Source organism: Siphateles boraxobius, unplaced genomic scaffold, assembly GCF_051911475.1.
Source record: "Siphateles boraxobius isolate OS27281-9 unplaced genomic scaffold, OSU_SipBor_1 20, whole genome shotgun sequence".
NCBI lineage: Eukaryota > Metazoa > Chordata > Actinopteri > Cypriniformes > Leuciscidae > Siphateles > Siphateles boraxobius.
In genome coordinates this window covers 1,455,898-1,476,269 of record NW_027508811.1, presented here as the reverse complement: position 1 = coordinate 1,476,269, position 20,372 = coordinate 1,455,898, and the positions used below count along the sequence as shown (strand labels likewise).

Sequence of the window (20,372 nt, the reverse complement as noted above, 5' to 3'; positions counted from 1 at the left end):
ATTTAAAACTGTTGCAATGAAAAATAGCACAATAAAATACTAAGTGGGCCTTTTAAGTATCTACTGACCATTTTCAAAGCATTTGTATCCTTGTTTGTCCTTGTATACAGTCGGAGGAGGGCACTGTCCACATGTGAAGAGCTCTGCTTCTTGTTGTCTGATGCATTCCACACCACGAAAACAGGGTTTACCTTTACACACATCTGTTCTGTTATTACAGTACTTGCCACTGAAACCCGGTGGACACAGACATCCCACAACCTAGATGTATACATACAGAAAAACACATTTGTCTATGTTTAGGAAGCATTACTGTACATGTCTGTGTGTACAAATTACCCTCAACACCACTGTACACAACTGAATACCATAGAATTCACTTGACACTTCATGAAGCTGTAGCTAAATATAATAGTCAAATACACATTTTTTCCTGCAAATATTTTGTACTATACTTTTGTTGAAATTGCATAAATAAGACATTTATAATGTTTCAAAAGATGTCTATTTCAAATAAATGCGGACCTTTTTTTAGCCATTCTATTCTTCAAAACTTCTTGATGTATAACCATTTCCACATAAAAGATAGTAATCAGCACAACTGTTTTCAACACTGATAATAATAATAAATGTTTCTTGAGCAGCAAATCAGAATATTAGAATGATATCTGAAGGATCATGTGACAGACACTGAGGACTGGATTAATGATCCTGAAAATTCAGCCTTGCCATCATATGAATAAATTACATTTTAAAATCTATTCAAATAGAAAACTGTATTTATTGTATTTTTGACCATATATGCTCCCAACGGGTGGTATCCTCACACAAAGCTGAAGTTTCTCAGCAAACAAGTACTGTATCCGTGTGCAGGGTTAAAGACGCCGTGTACCTGAAACTTTCCCAGCAGAAGGTTCTCAGCCACACTGTTGTATTGGCAGCTTCCTCCATTCATACAGTTACAGAGCTGCAGAACAGGGGTGATCAAGGAGCTGGATATTTGATCACTCGCTTGAATTGTCAGATTCACTGGCTGAATACTGGAAGGAGACCACACGAGGATACCATCACCTTCAAGACACACACGCAAAAAAAAGAATTGAGTTGTGATATATCAATGCACCAAAATGTAGAGCAATGTTTTATAAGTATTAGAGTTAACAGAGGATAAAGCTCTAGAGAGAGATTTAACAGATGATCTCTCAGACATGTAAGCAGGCTAAGTTTGTAAATAGAAAGCTTTGCAGTAAATCTTACTGCTGCCAATGGTGATCCGTGGAGGGCGTGGTAAGGCCAGGGAGAAGGTGATTTGGTCTCTGTTTGGATCCTGGGCTTTGAACTGAACTCTAACTGTACTATTGACCTTACACATGATAACAGTCGGCTCTGTCACAATGGGCGGCAGGTTACCTGTTGAAAACAAGCAGAGGGAGGATTATTATACACAAATGTGAAGAATTAAAGAGTTCACCTTGAGATCTCTTTCGTAATCTTGTCAAATCTGAGGAGAGTTTGTAACATTGTTACAAGTGACTTTAAGTCCCCCTGTGGTGAAAATCAAACTTTTAATGTTGTTTATATGCCTTTGTGTTGTTTTTAATATGCTTTCAGACAAACCATGTGAAAATTCACAAGTCAGCACCATTACTGAGTATTTTCTACTTAAAACTGCAGTGAATCAAAGACAGTCTCAAAAACACGGTTTGAAAAAATGCAGGTGTTTTTGATGTCACAATCTACCCTGTAACCAATCACGTCCACGTTCGATCGTCAACGAGTGGATCTCTGTGAGTGAGTGGAGGTGGGGCTATTGCATATTCATAGATCAGTGTGTACTAAATGTGTCAAGGGTGTAAAGTTACATTCAAGCTATATTAAGGCATGAAGAATTTTTTTTCAAGGAAAAAACTTTTAAATATGTAATTTTGCTGAACAAAGGCATAAAACGAATGACTACAGGGGGACTTTAAGTCTCAATTTGCTCTCCATTTATTCTCATTAAATATATTTTTCTTTTGCAATTCCTTTTTTTAAAGTGATAAGCATAAAATACAGCACCGTTCAAAAGTTTGAGTAAGTAAAACATTTTTTTTAAGAAACTGATTCTTACTGAGGATGCATGTGATTTATCAATAATGTAAAGGCATTTATGACTTTACATGTCAAATACTAAATGCTGTTCTTTTGAACTACCTATTAATCTACAAAAATATTAAGCAGCACAACTGTTTTCAACATTAATAATATGTTTCTTGAGCAAATTTGCTCATGTTTCTAGAGCAAATCAGTATATTAGAATGATTTCTGAAGGATCATGTGACTGAAGACTGGAGTAATGATGCTGAAAATTCAGATTTGCAACAGAAATAAATTACATTATATCCAAATAGAAACAGTAATTTTAATTGTAATAATAAGCTATTTCACACTTTTACTGTTTTTACTGTATTCGTGATCAAAATAAATGCAGCTTTGATGAGCATAAGAGAATTCTTAAAAAAACATTAAAAAGGCTTACCAACCCCAAACTTTTGAACAGAAGTGTATGTTTTTTACTCTAGGCAAGTTTTTAGTTTGGTTAAGATAGTTTTTGTGTTAGCTCAGTTAATGTGGATGAGCATCTAACCGTAGATTTGCGTTCGGTTCTGAAGTTGCTGCTGGTCTTTCAGAACATCCAGGCCGAGGTTTGTGTTTCCTGTGGCTAGGATGTCATGCACACACTGCATGCTGCCCTGGCAGGTCTGACTGTGTTTGGCCAGCACATCTGGGCTCACTGAGGACATCAGTTGCTCTGTCGTGATGGGACTGAATGAAGCACTAGGAGGCTCTGAGAATAGAAGACTTTCTGGAGCAGGAACAGCCCCTGTGGAAAAAAAGTCAATAAATCTTAAATTAATATATACAGTATCGCTTTTCTTATCACAGCCCCCCACCGAGCAAATGCCTTTGCTATTTAAACAGGTTCTTAATTGGCATCTGGTTTCATGAAGAAACCCCCTTTTAGAACCTGCATTTTTAAAAGTGAAGGATAAAATGCCACTGATCGCAAAGACATTTGCCATTGTGAAACTGTCCAGCAGCAAGTTCTGTACGTTCCTGTTTATTCAGTAGGAACTAAATTCAGTAGGAACTAACAGGAATTGGAATTATTCAAATTATGATTCTAACAAGACAGTGGTACCCTAGTTAAAAAAGAAGAATGCCAGTTCAGTACTAGTAAATACATATTAGTTGTTAATTTTGTAGTTAAGTTTCAGTATCTACAATATTTCATATTCTCTCACAAATACTGAATCCAGCTGAAGAGTACACGCACATGACTGTCCGAAGGGAAGCAGACTCTGTTCAGAGGGGATGTTGTTATTTAGAGAAGGCACCAGACGGCCATTGGAAAGCAGGAAGTCATCTGTCCTGTTGGAGTTCCAGTGGCCCAGCAAACCCAGTGTACGGTTGTAGAACCTCTGAGGAACCTCCACCAGAGCGGTCAGCCTCCCACCATCGCCTCTCCACACCACCACGTACAGGCCCTCGGAATACACCACTGCGCAGCGACTCGTAGAGGTACAGCGCACTGCAAAGCCTTGCTCCTCTACATGTATCACTCCTGTCAGAACAGCAGAGGGTGTTAGGTTCAAGCTAAAACATGGACTGCATCTGAAATCACATACTTCCTTACAATTTAGTAGCTGAAAAACAGTATGTGAAAAGTGTAGTATGTCCAAACATTCACAGTATTCATAAAACAGTAGGCGATATGACATGCTACTTCGGGCAAGATTCTGAAGTATGCATAATGGACACTTTACTATCCCATGAGGCCGGAGAGGATTTGCGAACGGCAGTGAGGTAATGCATCTGACATTGGTAGTGTGCATGACAATGACACCATTGTGAATATAGTACGTCCGGATTACATTACATTACACGCATTAATGCTATATAGAATATACTTTTTTAATGGTCACAAAGTAATTACTTATTCAAAAGAAGTATACTTAGAGAGCATGCCATTTCGAACACCTTTCCATTTAGCCTTATCTGTTATCAGGTTTTATAAACAACCCGTCACACTCACACACTTGTGTGGACACAATTGACAGAGTTAATTTTTCTCTGAACTTGAATCAAAATTGTGTGTTTACTGTAAGAATTTCTTTGCAAAACTAAGACTTTAATGGATAAGTTGTAGCTGACAGTCAAAGAAAAAGCATTGAGGAAAGAGCTTGGAAGGATGGAAACAAAAAATAAAATAACGATGATGCATATAGTATGTCTATTAGTGTTATTTTATAGGCATGATGACTTATTCTAAAATATGAAAAACAGCAATAATAAAGGAGTTTTTTTCAACTTTTTGACTAGTATTGTAAATAGAAGGATACCAGTGTTATTTCTTTGCCTGAGCATTTGAAAACCTTTAAATTCGTTCTTACCAACAGACAAAGGAATGACCACACCATTGACCAAGACCTTAAGACCATTTCCAGATTCAGCACATCGCCACTCCACCTTTCAAGAAATCAATTTACATTCTCTAAATTGTGGCACATTCATTTATGCATGTATTTTACATCTACATTTTATGTTTCAAATGTCAAACTCACCTTTCCAGCACCCTGAAAGAAGGCGGCTAATCGCACCAGAGCAGGCACAAGTCTGGGCTGCCCGTTGACCACTAGAGCAGCTGTTTGTCCCTGCAGGGTGAAGATGTTTGATCCCGTGCTGGTGGAGAGGCGAACTATGACGTACTCACCCAAGGCTTTGAAGGTATACTCACTTCCGTCAAAGGTGATAAAGTGAAGACTTCCGTATACCATGCCTGGATGAAAGCAGAGAGTGGAACAGACAAGCAACTTCCTTGTAAACATCAGCTTCAAATTAATATTTTTTCAATCAGTAGTCATTGGGTGTGTAAAAATTAACAAATGGGACAAAGAAAATTCAATGCATCGATTATGGAATTTATGATAGTTAATGCTGCATAAAATATAGGTACAATATTGGTTAAGCATGCTCATTAGCCCTTTTACATTTAGATTAACTTTGCTGTAATCTAAAGAAATTAACATTGTAAATTTAATAACACCTTTAAATGTAATGTTTTGCAAATCTCAAAATTAATATCCATTGTTCATACTGTATAATGTTGTGATGCCTAAATAAATGTGTAGAATTTAAAATAATTGATTTTAGCTTTTACTTAGTGTTTGATTTTTTTTAGACAGCAGTATAGAATTATAATATCACACAATAATCGTTTACTGCCCATAATATGACAATAATTATTGGCTTATCGGTACCAGTCAAAATGTAATATTTTGTATACCAAATAATGATCCATTATACTTAATGTATTGCATGTTAATTTGTTTTCCAGAGTACACTTCCTGAACTACTTTCAGTTGTTTAAGTCTTTCAAACTCAGATCCCCAATCTAGTTTCAGTGTTGTGCCTCTACAATTTGAAAATAATTTTAAATTGCCCCATAATAATTCAAACAGATGTCACCAAATTGTGATTAAATATTAGATTTATTGATGCTTTACATAAATTTGTATGGATCCCTAATCAAATCAAATACACCGCTGGTAGTCATGCATAAGGGAGCTAGCGAGGCCAAAAGCCCTTACCAATGCCTGGTGCTCCCCTGTTCCCAGGTATACTGCTGTCAGAGCTGTTCCAGCTATATCCTTGGCACCGATCTAGTGGTCTCTTTTCCAAGTAAATATTACACAGAGGGGATTGAACACAGCACCACTGGAAGGGTAATAGATCCTTGTCTAGAAACAAAGACAGCATGAAATCAAATCAATAGAAATAAATCAGGTAAGACATGTTCAACTTACAATGCCTTTGCAAACTTCATTAAAGAAAATTATATCTGGAATGGCTTTACCTATATGTTGTTGGGTCTTGTCCTCAGTAAAGAACCGTTCACTGTATCCAGCCAGCAGGGGGCCCTCTGGATCATACACACATCTCTTTCCTGCCTTTTGTTTGTTAAAGAGGATGGACTGAAAAACACGGCTTCTGCTGCCACCCCACCTAAGAGATCTCAGATCCCTCACATGTGCCATCTGTTCTGATGGTAGAGTCTCAGGGCCAAAGGCCAAATCCTCCTGTGCCTGAACACGGGTGCAGGGACATGATGCCAGTCCTAATGCCCATTCTTTAGGATCTGGCTCGTTGAAGGCCCATATCTGGCATTGCCTCTGAGGATCTGAACTGATTTCATTAGATCCTGCCAGGTCATACACCAGCTGCCCCAGTTTGCCTGTGTTACCAGTGACAGTCTGGGGACGATAGCGCCCTCCTGGGCCAAACAGGTTGTTGGGTTGCTTTGGAATCTCATTATGGAAGTTATTCTTGCCATCAGTATAGCCAATAACAGCGTTATGATCGGTCCTCTGTCCTGGACCCCAGTTCATGTCACTGTAGCGGAGCAGAGCAAATGAACGTAGTCCATCTGTGGTCAGAATGCTCTGGAAGGTGTTGGTCTGCGAATGACATTAGGATGATTATTACTAAGATGAGCTTTCAAGAGCAGTTTACATACGATCTGCTCTTGCACTGTTTTTTCAGTTTCGTTTTAAAGGACAAAGTTCGGTATTTTACACTTAAAGCCCTCTTTTAAGATCGTTTCTAATGAAATAGAACGGTTAAGATTGAAATTTGGACAAATGCTGCTGTCCCGAGAATTTTCGGTTTCTGTATTAGCACACAACAACCACCCCCGGGGCACTGGGAGAATCATTCATAAAACCTATTAAACTAAACTTTTTAAGCATCTTTTGCAGCGATTTTTGTGTGAGCATATCAGTGAACACCCCAGACCACTCGGTGAGTTTCACGTCTTTGTAAACTAAAGTTTAATGGGTTTTATGAATGATTGTTCCAGTGCCCCTATGAAACCATTGTGTAGGTGGGGGGGTGCTAACACAGAAACCTAAAATTCTCTGGACAGCAGCATTTGTCCAAATTTCAATCTTAACCGTTCTATTTCATCAGAAATTATCTTTAAAAAGGGCTTTAAGTGTAAAATACCGAACTTGTCCTTTAAAGTATGTCAACTTTAGAAAATGTGTCTCAAGACCCCAATGGTCTGTTCCATTCTGTACGCGACCTGTGTGAATGGCCTCTTAGGCCCTGTTTACACCTGTATTAAGATGCATTCTGGTCGCTTGGATCACAAGTGGATGATGCTAAATACAGGTGTAAACGGGGTCTAAAATGTTTTGAGCTTGTCCACTTTCGATCACTGTCAGAGGTAGTCGAAAACGCATTAGAACAGATTGCTTTCCTAGTGTAAATGCTCATGTGGTCGAATGTGTTCGAACAGCCGCAAAAGTCCCCCTACTCTCCCCCTACTGACTTAATGGGTACATAATGGTGAGTAGCGTGCAAGCCAGATGGAATTTACACTTTGTCGGTTGAAGACACAAATTTGAAAAACGTGCCAAGCGTAATTTTCTCTCGCCATAACTGATTTCTAACATGCACTCACCACATTCGGCTTGGTCTTGCGGCTGTCAGAACAGAAATGAAAGCTGCTACTCTCTGTATCTTTTTCCGTCGTCTCCGGTCGCGTTCATGAGTAAATTGTGCAAGCTTATGTTGTCCATTAGATCGAAAGATCTGAAAAAGCCCATATATTTACCTGCCCATAGACCTTCATTCATTGAAATCAGGACAAAAGTGGCGAAAGTGGACAAAAGAAACAGATCAAGGCCACATCCACACAAAGCCAGAGCTTTCCCTATCCGATTTTATTTTTTTTCCTCATTCTGATTTTTTTTTCCTAAACACGGCGCCGTCTCAAGAAATATATGCGTACAAACAAAACTACTGAAACCGACTGAAAACAATGTCGTATACATGCCAGACCAGTATGTGGTGCTGTAATTCTGCCACAGAGATACACTTAACAAGGAGAAGAAGACTTGGAGCATGCGCACAACCTTGCGCGCTCTATACGAACCCAACAAGACATTGGTTTGTGACTAATGCTTACACGTGTTGTGATGACATCATCGTTTCACAAAATGCACGGATTGGCCGCACACACGAAAACGCAAAGGTGTCGTTTTTAGATTTATCCACTCTGAAAATAGCGGTTTCAGTGTCCCAAAATGCCGGATCCGTCTGGACAAAACGCCAATATGATACAAAATTTGTACAATTACAGGTAAATGCGTATCCGTGTGGACAGGGCCTAAAAAGGACCAGGTGTAAACGGGTAAGTGCCTCTCTCTTCTACTTGTGATCTGATCGACCAAAACACATCTTAATACCAGGTGTAAACAGAGCCTTAGTCATTGCAAAAACTCTTCATTTGGCTACCAATACAAACAAGGGCAGAGAGTGGGGGTTAGGGTGGAGGCGGCAACACTACACCAAGCACATCTTTTTACTATGCATATCAGGAACTAGTGAGACTGAGAAAGGATGTGGCTTTCATTTCCTGTAAAATGAGACTATAACCCACAAGTTTTTCTCTATTGCCTGAAATAACTTTGCATGTTTATGTTCTGTATTATGCCTTTCTATTTTCTAATTTGCCTTACAATTTCATTTTAAATTCATATGTGGTTGGTTGTCAGAATGTTGCTAAGTGTGGTTGCCTGGGTGTTCTGTCTCCTATGTGTTTGCTTTTTGGTCAAAAGTCAAAAGTCAAAAGAGTCTGCTTCCAAGTCTCTATGATATTCTACCGTCTAGATATGATTTAACTTTAAATTCATGTTTATGTAGTTAATGGAATTTTTCACCAATTATATCATCTTCCAGGAAAAAATAATACAACTGATTGCTTAGAAAAATAATAATCACCTCAGACAAGTTTATCTTTTGGTAAGACACAGGCAAAACGTGATCCCATGTGATTTTCACTATCCACGATGGAGTAAAGGGGGGGTTGCCCCTTTGAGTCTCAAATCTGCTAACATCTTGTGCTGTTCGGTTGAATACTGTCTCAGCGTAGATGTCAGATATACTGAGCATACTGTATTCCTGTTGGACAGAAAAGGAGAATGTTCAAGATTTCCTTCATGGTACCCTGCTGAAAAATCCAGCATTGCTAGTCAACAACATAAGCAGCGTAGGGGAGTAACTAGTTACATGTAATCGAGTTACATAATTTGATTAAAAAATAAACTTAACTGTAATCTTTTACAGAGAATTTTTTTTTTTAATAAAGTCTACAGTTAATTATGAAAATATTAACGATTAACATTACATCTGAATATTTTCTGTAAAAAGCTAGGATACGTTGAATAATATGAATTTGTTGCTTCATCTATTTTTGATGTGCACGATGCCTCCTGTCATTTAAAGGCTGTTTAGTTAAGTGATGCTATTCTGATGCTTTTGGTTTTGGTTGGTTCTCTTGTTTGAATATGCGGCGCACCACGTCAATCCACATTGCCGCTGAAAGCTTTAGGCTACAACCTGTATGAGAGGTGCCACCATGGCGAGTGATAAAAATGCGTTCCTTTGCTTGAAATTAAAAAATAATTTCATCCAGATATCTGTATTTAACCTCAGAACAATTTCAAAGTAAAGAGGTGCTCAAGTCTGATTTTGTGGTTAATTGAAGAGATGAAGGATTTTGAAAGTCTGACAATAATCAGTGTTGAGTACTACTGTATGATTAACCCTGCCTGATTTAAATGTTTGAAAATGATTAACAGTTGAAAACATTGGTAAGAAACTTAGATAAGTAATCAAAAAGTAATCAAATGTAATCAGTTACATTACTTTAATAAAGTAATTGAAATCGTTACACTACTTATTACATTTTAAATAGAGTTACTTGTAATCTGTAACCTATTACATTTTCAAAGTAACTTTCCCAACTCTGAGCATAAGGTATGTTTTGTATACTGGAACCAGCATAGGATGCTGGTTGCTGGTCCCCAGTATTGGAAGCAGGCCACCAGCTAGACCAGCACTATACCAGCTTTAAGCAGCGTAAACCAGCCTGGACAAAATGGATTTTATGTTGAGTTTATGCTGGATTTGTCAACAGGGTAATTACCGCAAAAATATGTGGTTGTAGTACTTCTACAAAATAGGGGAATGTTCACTAAAGTAAAACTTAAATATTTTTTATGTTAATCTCAATTTAACGTGCATAGAAAACAATATGCACACCATTTGCATAGTGAGTCTCCTGAAAAGTGTAAACACTGTGGCTCTTTTCACCTTTTAACCCGTGTTTAGGGTGAGACTATAGAACCACTGGCAGACAGGTGAAATGTTTGTGAAACCTGTTTGAAAAAGTAATTATTTTACTGGAGAAGCACGTTTAAAGCCAGGTCATTCAACTGAATTTCAATACATTTTTTATTAAAAAATAATTTAAAAAAAACCCATCATAGTAGAAGCAAGACCGCTAAATTTTGCATTATTAATTGCAATGCTAACCTGATATAGCAGTCTTCCATCTCCAAGGGTAAGGTCAGCATCATCCCAAAACACTGCCAACATGGGAAGACCCTCATTACCATGGAAACCCCCTGGGATTGGAGAAGGGAACAACAGTTTCTCATTCTCACTGACCGATTGGAACTGCACCAAGCCGTTATCTGAAAACTGAAAAAGTTCATATATCAAGACTCTATTAACTTTTAAAATGTGAACAGAGGTAAGGCCAGTAGCCAAATTGTTTCCTGAGATATTTATGGTTTATTAATGTTGACATTTCAGATTAGCCTGCTCACCATTAAATTGCTATTAAAGTGTGAACAGTTAAATGTGCATGCTTACAAACAGCCGCTCATATAGTTTGCCCATGAATGGAAAGCCTGCAGGAGGAGTGATGTATGGAGAATTTCCATCTGCCACTGAAATTGGTAACTCAGCATCACCTACTTCCTCTCCAAATGGATACAGGTAACTTTCTGTAAAAATATATACAAAATGCACCCAAAGGGGACAAGGTTTGGCTGGTTAGCATGAGCAGTTAGCCACTACTGGTAGATGTCATAAAAACACCTTCTGGTCACCAAAAAATAAATAAATAAATAAAAATAATAATAATAATATGTGCATTTAGGTTGACCAGAGAAAAACATAAAAATTTGGAGTTCTATGTCGGGAAAATTCGTTTGATGTGAGTTTGTTTTAAACTTATGTTTATTAACTCTGGTTTGATGGTCATGTGATATCAAAATGACAGTCACCATAAGAGAGTAACTCCCAACATAAAGGAGCAACATTAAGAGGGAGTCCTGATATGACTGGAGTCTTCATGTGAAGTGAGTGTGAATTTAGTGCATCAACAGTATTATTTTAGTATTTCTTCAATTACTAAATTATTCCTGTGATTTGTGAATACTACATATTAAAAACACATAAAGAGATGGAGAATAAGAAATAAAGTATAGGTGTATATAGATGTATAATTTTACATAGATTATTTTTCATGACGGTAATAAAGTACCCCACCCATTTGTGACAGCTGTGGGCAGTCAGTATCTCCGGTAGAGCAGGAACAGCTGTAAGATCCTATCAAATTGGTGCATGTTCTGTTGCTATAACATACGTCAGGTGAAAGACATTCATTCCGGTCTATGCATCCACCCAATCCTTGCCCATTTCTGACTGAGGCATCCCATCCATTGCCACACTTGCACTGAAACCCACCTACAGAGTTGTAGCATGTGGCAGCAGGATGGCATCCACCCCTGCTAGACTGACATTCATCTAGATCTACACAAAAAGACCCTAATCCAATAAGACCTGGTGCACATACACATACATAAGACCCAGGGGTATTGATGCATTGGCTTGACTTGTGGCAACGTAAGGACGATGTGGAACACTCATCAATGTCTTTACAGTATGTCCCATTCCCAGCGTAACCTAAGCGACACTGGCATGTGAAAGACCCCACTGTATTCCAGCATCTTGCCAAGGGGTGGCAGGTAGTGTTATTTGCACATTCATTGTTGTCTATGCAGGTACCATTTTCCTCATGATGTCCCAGTGGACAGGAGCACTGGTATGATCCAGGTTTATTGATGCACACCTGATCGGGGCGACAAGTTATGTTTGAAAGGCATTCATTGATATCTGTACACTTTGGGCCTTGGGCCTCAAAACCAGATGTGCATGGACACTGAAAATACCCTGGTGAGTTCACACATACAGCGTTGGCAGTGCAGGGACTTTCATCTGCCAGGCATTCATCAATGTCTTGACACTCTGTTTTGTTTAGAAGGAACCCCGATTTGCAGTTACATTTGTAAGACCCAGGGATGTTGACACATGTAGAGTGAGGTTGACATATGGATTCATTCTTTGATCCTGAACACTCATCTATGTCAAGACACCTGGTGTCATTGCTCCAGAATCCCATGTCACAAACACAGTGGAATGAGCCAATTGTGTTAATACAAGTCCCATAAGTGCAGAGTGCCCCAAACTCTGGGTGTGAGCACTCATCTATGTCCTCACACAGGGTACTACTGGCACCATTAGAGGAGAATCCATCATCACAAAGGCACCAAAATGAACCTTCAGTATTGACACAGATACTGTTGTCTGAACATGCAGAATTGTTCAGGCATTCATCGACATCCTCACAGACTGTCTGATTACCTGTATACCCATCCAAGCATTCACAAAAATACCATCCCACTGTGTTTTGGCAGTTGGAAGCATTTGGGCACTGTGCTTTCCCTGTGGCACATTCATCAACATCCAAACAGAGAGAGTTGTTAAGGTAGAGGAAGCCATTGTTACATGAACAATTATACCCTCCCTCTTTATTGTCGCATGTGCTGTTGTCTGGGCAAATAAAGTTTCCTACACTGCACTCATTTATGTCTTCACAGTATGTCCCATTGTACTGGTAACCTTCCCAGCAGTCACAATGAAAGGACCCTTCTGTGTTGAAACAGTTGGACAACTTTGGGCAAGCTCCTGTTTGTGAACATTCATCTATATCCCGGCAATCTCTACCATTTCCAAGGAACCCTTTAATGCAGGAGCAATAGTTTGACCCACGGATGTGTTTGCACTCAGCATGGCTGTTGCACGCATTCGTTACATTCTTACAGTCCTTTTCATTCACACAGGTACCCAGATCATAGACCAGACCAACGGTGCATGTGCAGGTATATGTTCCAGGAAAGTTTTGGCAGGTCATGTTGTTCCTGCAGATTGAAGGTAGCAAGCACTCATCCATATCCTCACAAGTAAACCCATCTCCCCGATATCCGTCGATGCAATTGCAAATGTAGGAGCCCTCTGTGTTGTTGCACATGGCGAGAAGGCTGCAGTTATTAGGCAAAGTTGTGTTTTCATTACACTCGTTCACATCTTGGCAATCAAACCCAGACCCAGTCATGCCAATGGGACAGGTACACTTGTAGGAACCAGGGGAGTTAGTGCATCTGGCAGCTGGATGGCATCCTCCATGTTGGGATTGGCACTCATTAATGTCTATAAGTCATCCAAAATGGGACAGGGTCAGGAAAAAAATCCCTAAAAGACTGAGAAGAGAGTCCTCAAGCAAGCAAAGAAATGCACAATTTAATTTTGAAAAGGGAGAAAGACTTACCAGAGCAGTTTTTTCCATCCCCAGTGAAGCCATTGCGACAGAAGCATAGGTGACTCCCAATGGTGTTGATACACTGTGCAAACTTGCTGCAGCTATTGACTCCAGATTCACATTCATCCACATCTATAAGGTAGGAACAAGAATAACATGAAAAGAGAAGACTGAAAGATTACATTTAGGCATCTGGTAGACACTTTTATCCAAAATTACTTAAAGTGCATTCAAGGTAAATATTGTATTAGTTTGTACATTTCCTGGAAAATGACATGTGAATTGCACATACCTGTGCATTCTGTTTCATTAAGAGTGTAACCCACTTTGCACACGCAGTCAAAGGATCCTGGTTTATTGACACACTGTGTCTCTTTCTTTGGGCACACATTTTCTTTACATTCATCAATGTCTGAGCAAATGAGTCCATCCCCTTTGAATCCCACATCACACACACACTGATACCCTGAAGGTGAAGGATGACAAAGTCCATGTGTATGGCAGGCAGGATCACATTCACGACTAGGAAGGACACAGCTGTTGTTGTATGCTACTGTGCCATTCAGACAAGAACAGATATATGCTCCAGGGGAATTCACACATACAGAGATATCTGGGCAAGTATAATTGGAAAGGACACATTCATTTATGTCTGTACAGGTGAAACCATCTCCTGTAAAGCCCCGGTGGCATGTACACAAATATTCTCCAGGATAATTGAAGCAATTGGCATGTAGATGGCACATATCCTTGTTTGCACATTCATTTATATCCTCACATGTTACACCATTTCCTGAGAAGCCATGTTTGCAGGTACATGAGAAGGAGCCAGCTAAATTCAAGCATGTGGCATTCTGGTGACAAGATTTCAGATTTTCACATTCATCAATATCAGAGCAGTCTAAATCATCACTGATCCGACTGAAGCCTGCTTTACACTGGCATGTATATGACCCTTCTATGTTTGAGCACTGTTCATTGGTGCCGCAAGCCTTTTCAAGTAGCTGGCATTCATCTATATCCTGGCAGGTGGTACGATTGACTAGCTGAAAGCCTGAGGGGCAGATGCAAGAAAAAGACCCCTTACTGTTGACACATGTTGCTCTGTTTCTGCAGCCACCATTATCAACAAGGCACTCATTCACATCTATGCACTGCAACACACCATCCCCTGTATATCCCACCATACAGCTGCAGTTGAATTTTCCCGGTACATTAATACAGAGTGCATTAACATGGCAACGCGTTTCTATGGCACACTCATCCACATCATTGCATACTAATCCATCACCTTCGAAACCAGCTAGGCATGAGCAGATGAATGAACCAGGTAAGTTTTCACAAGAGGCGTAAGGACTGCAATGCTTTATGGCACATTCATCCACATCCATACACTGGTTTTTACTAAAGTTGTAGCCTTGACCACAGTCACAGAAGAATGAACCTGCTGTGTTGACACATGCAGCATTGTCTGGGCAAATGTTACTGGTGATACATTCGTTAATGTCAGTACACTTTGTACCCGTGCCCACGAAGCCAAAGCGGCAGGAACATTCGTAGCTTCCTAGCAAATTGGTACATATTGCGTTGGGGTCACAGTCGTTCTTTCTATCACACTCATTAATGTCCACGCATGCCAAGCCATTTCCTGCAAATCCTTCAGGACAGGTACAACGAAAAGATCCTGGCATGTTTGTACAATCAGCAAATGAGCTGCAGATGTTGATTTCACATTCATTGATGTCCTCACATGTCTGTCCATTGCTTTGGTAGCCACTGTTGCAAAGGCAGGTGTAGGTTCCTGGGAGGTTTTTGCAACCTTTGTACCCAAAGAAAGCAGAGCATACACTAGGAGTCTCTGAACACTCATCAATGTCTAGGCAGAGATAATTTCCATTGCCTTTGTAGCCAGTATTGCATGTGCATACGTAGGATCCAGGGTTGTTTGTGCAAGTGGCATTCCAGTGGCAGATTCCTGGTCTTGTGCACTCATTATTATCAGTGCACTGAAATCCATTTCCACTGAAACCAGACTTACAACTGCAGTCCCTTCCTCCATCTCTGTTCGTGCAAAGCGCATTGACATGGCAGGCACCATTATTAGTTTGACACTCATTAATATCTTGGCATTGGAAACCATCACCAAAATAACCATTTTGACATGAACAGGTGTAACTGCCCAGAGTGTTACTGCAGATTGCTTTTCCATGGCAGCTGTGTAGACCAGTAGTACATTCATCAATGTCCAGACACTGCTCTCCATTGCCCCGGTACCCAATTTGGCACATGCAGACAAACTTCTCATCACGTGTTTTGAAGCAATCTGCATTGGTGTGGCATATGGTGCCTGCAGCTGCACAGTCACTGAGATCTGCAACTGTATAGACAGAATTGATAAGAGATCGGTTAGTCTGGCAATAAGTGACTCTATTCTGTGCTTTGAGTTGATCAATCATAGACTCTGATCTAGACTGTTACTCACCTGCAGTTGTGTACCTGAACACAGTACACAGGCACAGAAGGTCCAGCAGCAGATACCTGCAAAAGAAGGAAACAAATATGAAGATACAGTGAACACAGATGCATTCCCCAGCAAAGGAGTTTTAGCAACTCCAGTGACTCAACTTACTGCTAAGTTGATAATTCCATGAGCTTTTGTGACCGTGCAGTGACCATTATGTGTCATTGTTTCGCTCGCATTTGATCCAAAATATTTCCTCAGAAAATACAAAAGCTAAATTTCAGTTGTGTCCATGATTATTGATTAATTTAGCACCACAGCTCAGTGTAAAGATACACACAAAATGAAACTCAAAAACCATAAATTATTGTAAATTATACAGGTGCTGGTCATATAATTAGAATATCATCAAAAAGATGATTTATTTCAGTTATTCCATTCGAAAAGTGAAACTTGTATATTATATAGACTCATTACATGCAAAGTGAGATATTTCAAGCCTTTATTTGTTATAATTTTGATCATTATGGCTTACAGCTTGTGAAAACCACAAAATCTCAGAAAATTAGAATAGTACATGAAAATCACACAGTAATTACACAGTAATCCCATGGTCATTGAACCAGGTTTTAGTTATTTTGGCAGTGTAGGCAGGTGCAAATCCAGCTGGAAAATGAAGTCAGCATCTCCATAAAGCTTGTCTACTGAAGGAAGCATGAAGTGCTCTGAAAATGTTGTGGTAAACGGCTGTGTTGAGTGGACAGCACAGTGGACCAACACCAGCCGATGACATGGCTCCCAAAACCAACACAGACTGTGGAAACTTCACACTGGACTTCAATCATCTTGGATTGTGTGCCTCTCCATTCTTCCTCCAGACTCTGGGACCTTGGTTTCCAAATGAGATGCAAAATTTGCTCTCATCAGAAAAGAGGACTTTGGTCCACTGTGCTTTATTAAATCCAGAGTCAACGCAGCCGTCTACCAGGACATTTTCAGAGCACTTCATGCTGATTTCATTTTCCAGCAGGATTTGCACCTGCCCACACTGCCAAAAGAACCAAAACCTGGTTCAATGACCATGGGATTACTGTGTAATTACTGTGTGATTTCATGTAAAATTCTAATTTTCTGAGATTTTGATTTTGTGGTTTTCACAAGCTGTAAGCCATAATCATCAAAATTACAACAAATAAAGGCTTGAGATATCTCATTTTGCATGTAATGAGTCTATAAACTATACAAGTTTAACTTTTTTAATGGAATTACTGAAATAAAATCAACTTTTTGATGATATTCTAATTATATGACCAGCACCTGTATATATTTTTTTATCCCTGGCTATGACTCACAACTTCCTGGTCCGAGTAATTAGGTGACTTCCTACCTATATGTGTGTATATCTTTACATCTATAGAGTTACATCTATCAAGTCAAACAAGTGCACCCATAACAAAAACAGAGGTATTGTGGTTACTTTGTCCTAAGCCTCATTTCATGAAACCAAAAAGGGATGGATAGGCTCAAAGGACCTAATTATTCCAAATCAAAAGAACTTTATTAGACTCAAAGAAAGTCATCCTACTGTTTCAAAAGCAGTAATTTATTCCATTATTTTGTCATCTTTTATAACCAGTCAACATCTCTGCTTTTTCTTTAAGTAAATTTCAGATTCTGGTATTTCTGATTATAGCATAGTTCCCTAAAACTGTGTTAATGTATTGCCTTGATTATGTTTGGAGAGTTCTATATTAAATAACGGCTGGCATCATTGAGAAAATAGTGACTACGTTAACATGCAGCCAATATTTGGGTTATGGTCGGGTTAAGGTCACTATTCGGGTGCGTGAGCAGAGACAGTTACTCCTGTATACATGGAATTGCAATATCCCGATGTAAACGGCGACGCACGGTTAGCGTCTGGACGTAGACCCAATATGCGTCATTTCCGATTCTTCTTCCTGTATCCAAAGACAACAACAACAGCAGCAGCACGTGGATAATGAATAGTTCGGGGCAGATAGCGATCGCCTTTGTTTGCGCTTTGGTGCTGGTGCTGACCTCGCTTCAAAAGTATGCTGTGCTGTGTCTTGCCATGTTTACTTCCGGTATACTGCACGGGGGTTTTTGTATGCGCCGAGAAGTTCCTCTACTCAAAAGACCAAGATTCCTTGCGAATAATGCGCAGAACACAAATCATTATGGGGATAATTCGGGTTAGAAAAGGGGTACCCCAGGTATCATATCCGGGTTTTTAAAATCCGGGATATGAGCATATTCGGGTTTTTGCCAGTGTTTACATTACAACCAGCGTGACTGGGTTATTGCTAATATCCTGGTTTTGAATGGGTTATTGGCTGCATGTAAACCTAGTCAGTGTGAGATAAAGAATTTCTCAAGTTTGGTAACTGAAGTCAATATGAATGGTGCCCTTAATAAGAAAAAATATGATGATAATCCTTGATCTCTGACTATATTACATGCTGGATATTTGACCTCCCTGTGTCAGATTCAGCCATTGATGTCTGGTTGATGGTATCTCTAGAAATCTGTGTTGTGTGTCAGAATCAAATTACATCAAGATGTGTCTCTAGCTTACAAAGAATTTACTGGACAGAACATCCTTCTCAACATCACATCAATCCTGAACAACACAGCCCAAAAGTCACATTTATCGCAACAGATTTCAATTATGTTTCAACTAAAATTAACCATTAAAACAATTTTGAGACCATTTGTTATGTAACAATATAAAAAGCATTTTTTTAAATCTTCCTAGACTGTCCGTATATATATATATATATATATATATATATATATATATATATATATCAAATTGAATTTTATCAGCATTCAGAACATTCATATTGAGAAATAGTTTATATGTATCAGAATGTAAATCTTGAACTCATATGACAGTATCATTAGGTTAAATTGCTCAATTCCATATTTGTTTGGAAATAAATCATGAGTGATAACTTCACTTCACGGATAAAACATATTTAGTGCTTAGCGCTTAGTACTTGTACAGAAACAAGCTAAATTTCCATTGTTACTGTAAAGGAAAAAACAAGAAATTTAAACCTGAGAAATAAAATGATAAATTTAAATGAGTACTTACAGCATATCTGACAGGTGGCTGGTTGTCCTATAAGGCTGACATTAAGATACAGAGCAAGTGGGCTTTCAGGCTTAGGGAGGTGTGTGACTTCCCTTCTCTATGGACTCTTCTGGCCAAGTTACAACACTTTTTTCATCCTGGTACAAAGCATAATGACCCATCTCAGACATCCTAAACCAGCATAATAGGGAACACCCATATAATATTGCTATGATTATGTTTCTCTCTCCTAGTAAGTGTACTACTCCCATTGGGCTTCAACTTCCCTCCAGGTGTAAAATAAAGGACGAGACAATAAAGAACATACAATAGTTAGTGTTTTGTGTTGAGGGTACTTTTACCTCATGCACAAATAATAGATTATTATTACAAGAGATGGACTGGGACTAAAAATCAGCCCTGGATTCATATAGCTTCACAGCCCATCACAACCCCTAGTATGAGCGTCGCACAAATACTGTATAATACAATGTAGTTGGCGCAATGTACAATCATATAGTGTAAATATATTTCTATAGCCCTATGTTAAGTGCTTTCTTACAATTTAGCTGAAACATAACTAGGTTAGTCTTACTTTAGTTCGATTTCTCATTGCCTATAGAGCAACTTGCCTATAGAAAAACATTTTTGTTGTTGTTTTTAAGTTGCCAGCCAGAACCATCATTTTTGATCATTACATGCAATGTATCAAAATAAAGTACAGAGCCTTTGCTTTACAAAAAGAAAGAAATTAATTCTAGCTTCATGCATTCTTTTTTTTTTTTTATCAACACTTGAATGTGGGTAAGTTTCATAAAAAAGAAAATTTTGAACAAAAATGAGAAAAATCTATTTTTTGTATAAGACTACTTCCGGAACGGATTCAGACCGATGATGTCAGGGTTGAGGTGCTGGTTGAAGGATGAATCAATAGGCAAAAGTCCAATACAAACGTTTACTTGATAAAAATGAAACAAAATGGTACAGGCAGGTAGAAGGGTTGAAGATCCACGAGAAACACAGCATACACTCAACATGTGCTAACATTCACATTGATAACAACAACGACCGACCAAGACTGAATGAACCGAGGCTAACTAAATACAGAGACAAATTAACCCTAATGATGTGAAGACAGGTGACACAGATGATGATAACAAGGAACAGGCTGGTAAGGGAGGGAGTGAGACGAAGAGGATTCTGGGAAGTGTAGTGAAGAGACTAAGACAGACAGGTGCAGACGAAGACTGTGACAG

At 39.0% G+C, this 20,372-nt stretch overlaps 1 protein-coding gene across 1 annotated transcript in view; it reads right to left on the bottom strand.

Annotated features, from left to right (window-relative positions):
- The window catches only part of LOC143744728 (uncharacterized), a 28,163-nt gene extending 8,921 nt beyond the window's left edge, over nt 1–19,242 (bottom strand). Inside the window, exons 1-17 of the mRNA XM_077236360.1 lie at nt 19,138–19,242; nt 16,038–16,093; nt 13,848–15,932; nt 13,565–13,687; nt 11,446–13,446; nt 10,765–10,898; nt 10,423–10,590; nt 8,827–9,006; nt 5,897–6,497; nt 5,631–5,780; nt 4,605–4,819; nt 4,434–4,509; nt 3,317–3,604; nt 2,627–2,863; nt 1,258–1,410; nt 893–1,071; nt 69–261 (exon numbers count right to left, since the gene is read on the bottom strand). Coding sequence (XP_077092475.1) covers nt 69–261; nt 893–1,071; nt 1,258–1,410; nt 2,627–2,863; nt 3,317–3,604; nt 4,434–4,509; nt 4,605–4,819; nt 5,631–5,780; nt 5,897–6,497; nt 8,827–9,006; nt 10,423–10,590; nt 10,765–10,898; nt 11,446–13,446; nt 13,565–13,687; nt 13,848–15,932; nt 16,038–16,093; nt 19,138–19,142 — 6,844 coding nt within the window. The 5' untranslated portion in view covers nt 19,143–19,242. The remainder of the gene's footprint in view (nt 1–68; nt 262–892; nt 1,072–1,257; nt 1,411–2,626; nt 2,864–3,316; nt 3,605–4,433; nt 4,510–4,604; nt 4,820–5,630; nt 5,781–5,896; nt 6,498–8,826; nt 9,007–10,422; nt 10,591–10,764; nt 10,899–11,445; nt 13,447–13,564; nt 13,688–13,847; nt 15,933–16,037; nt 16,094–19,137) is intronic.
- Between the last annotated feature and the right edge of the window lie 1,130 nt (nt 19,243–20,372).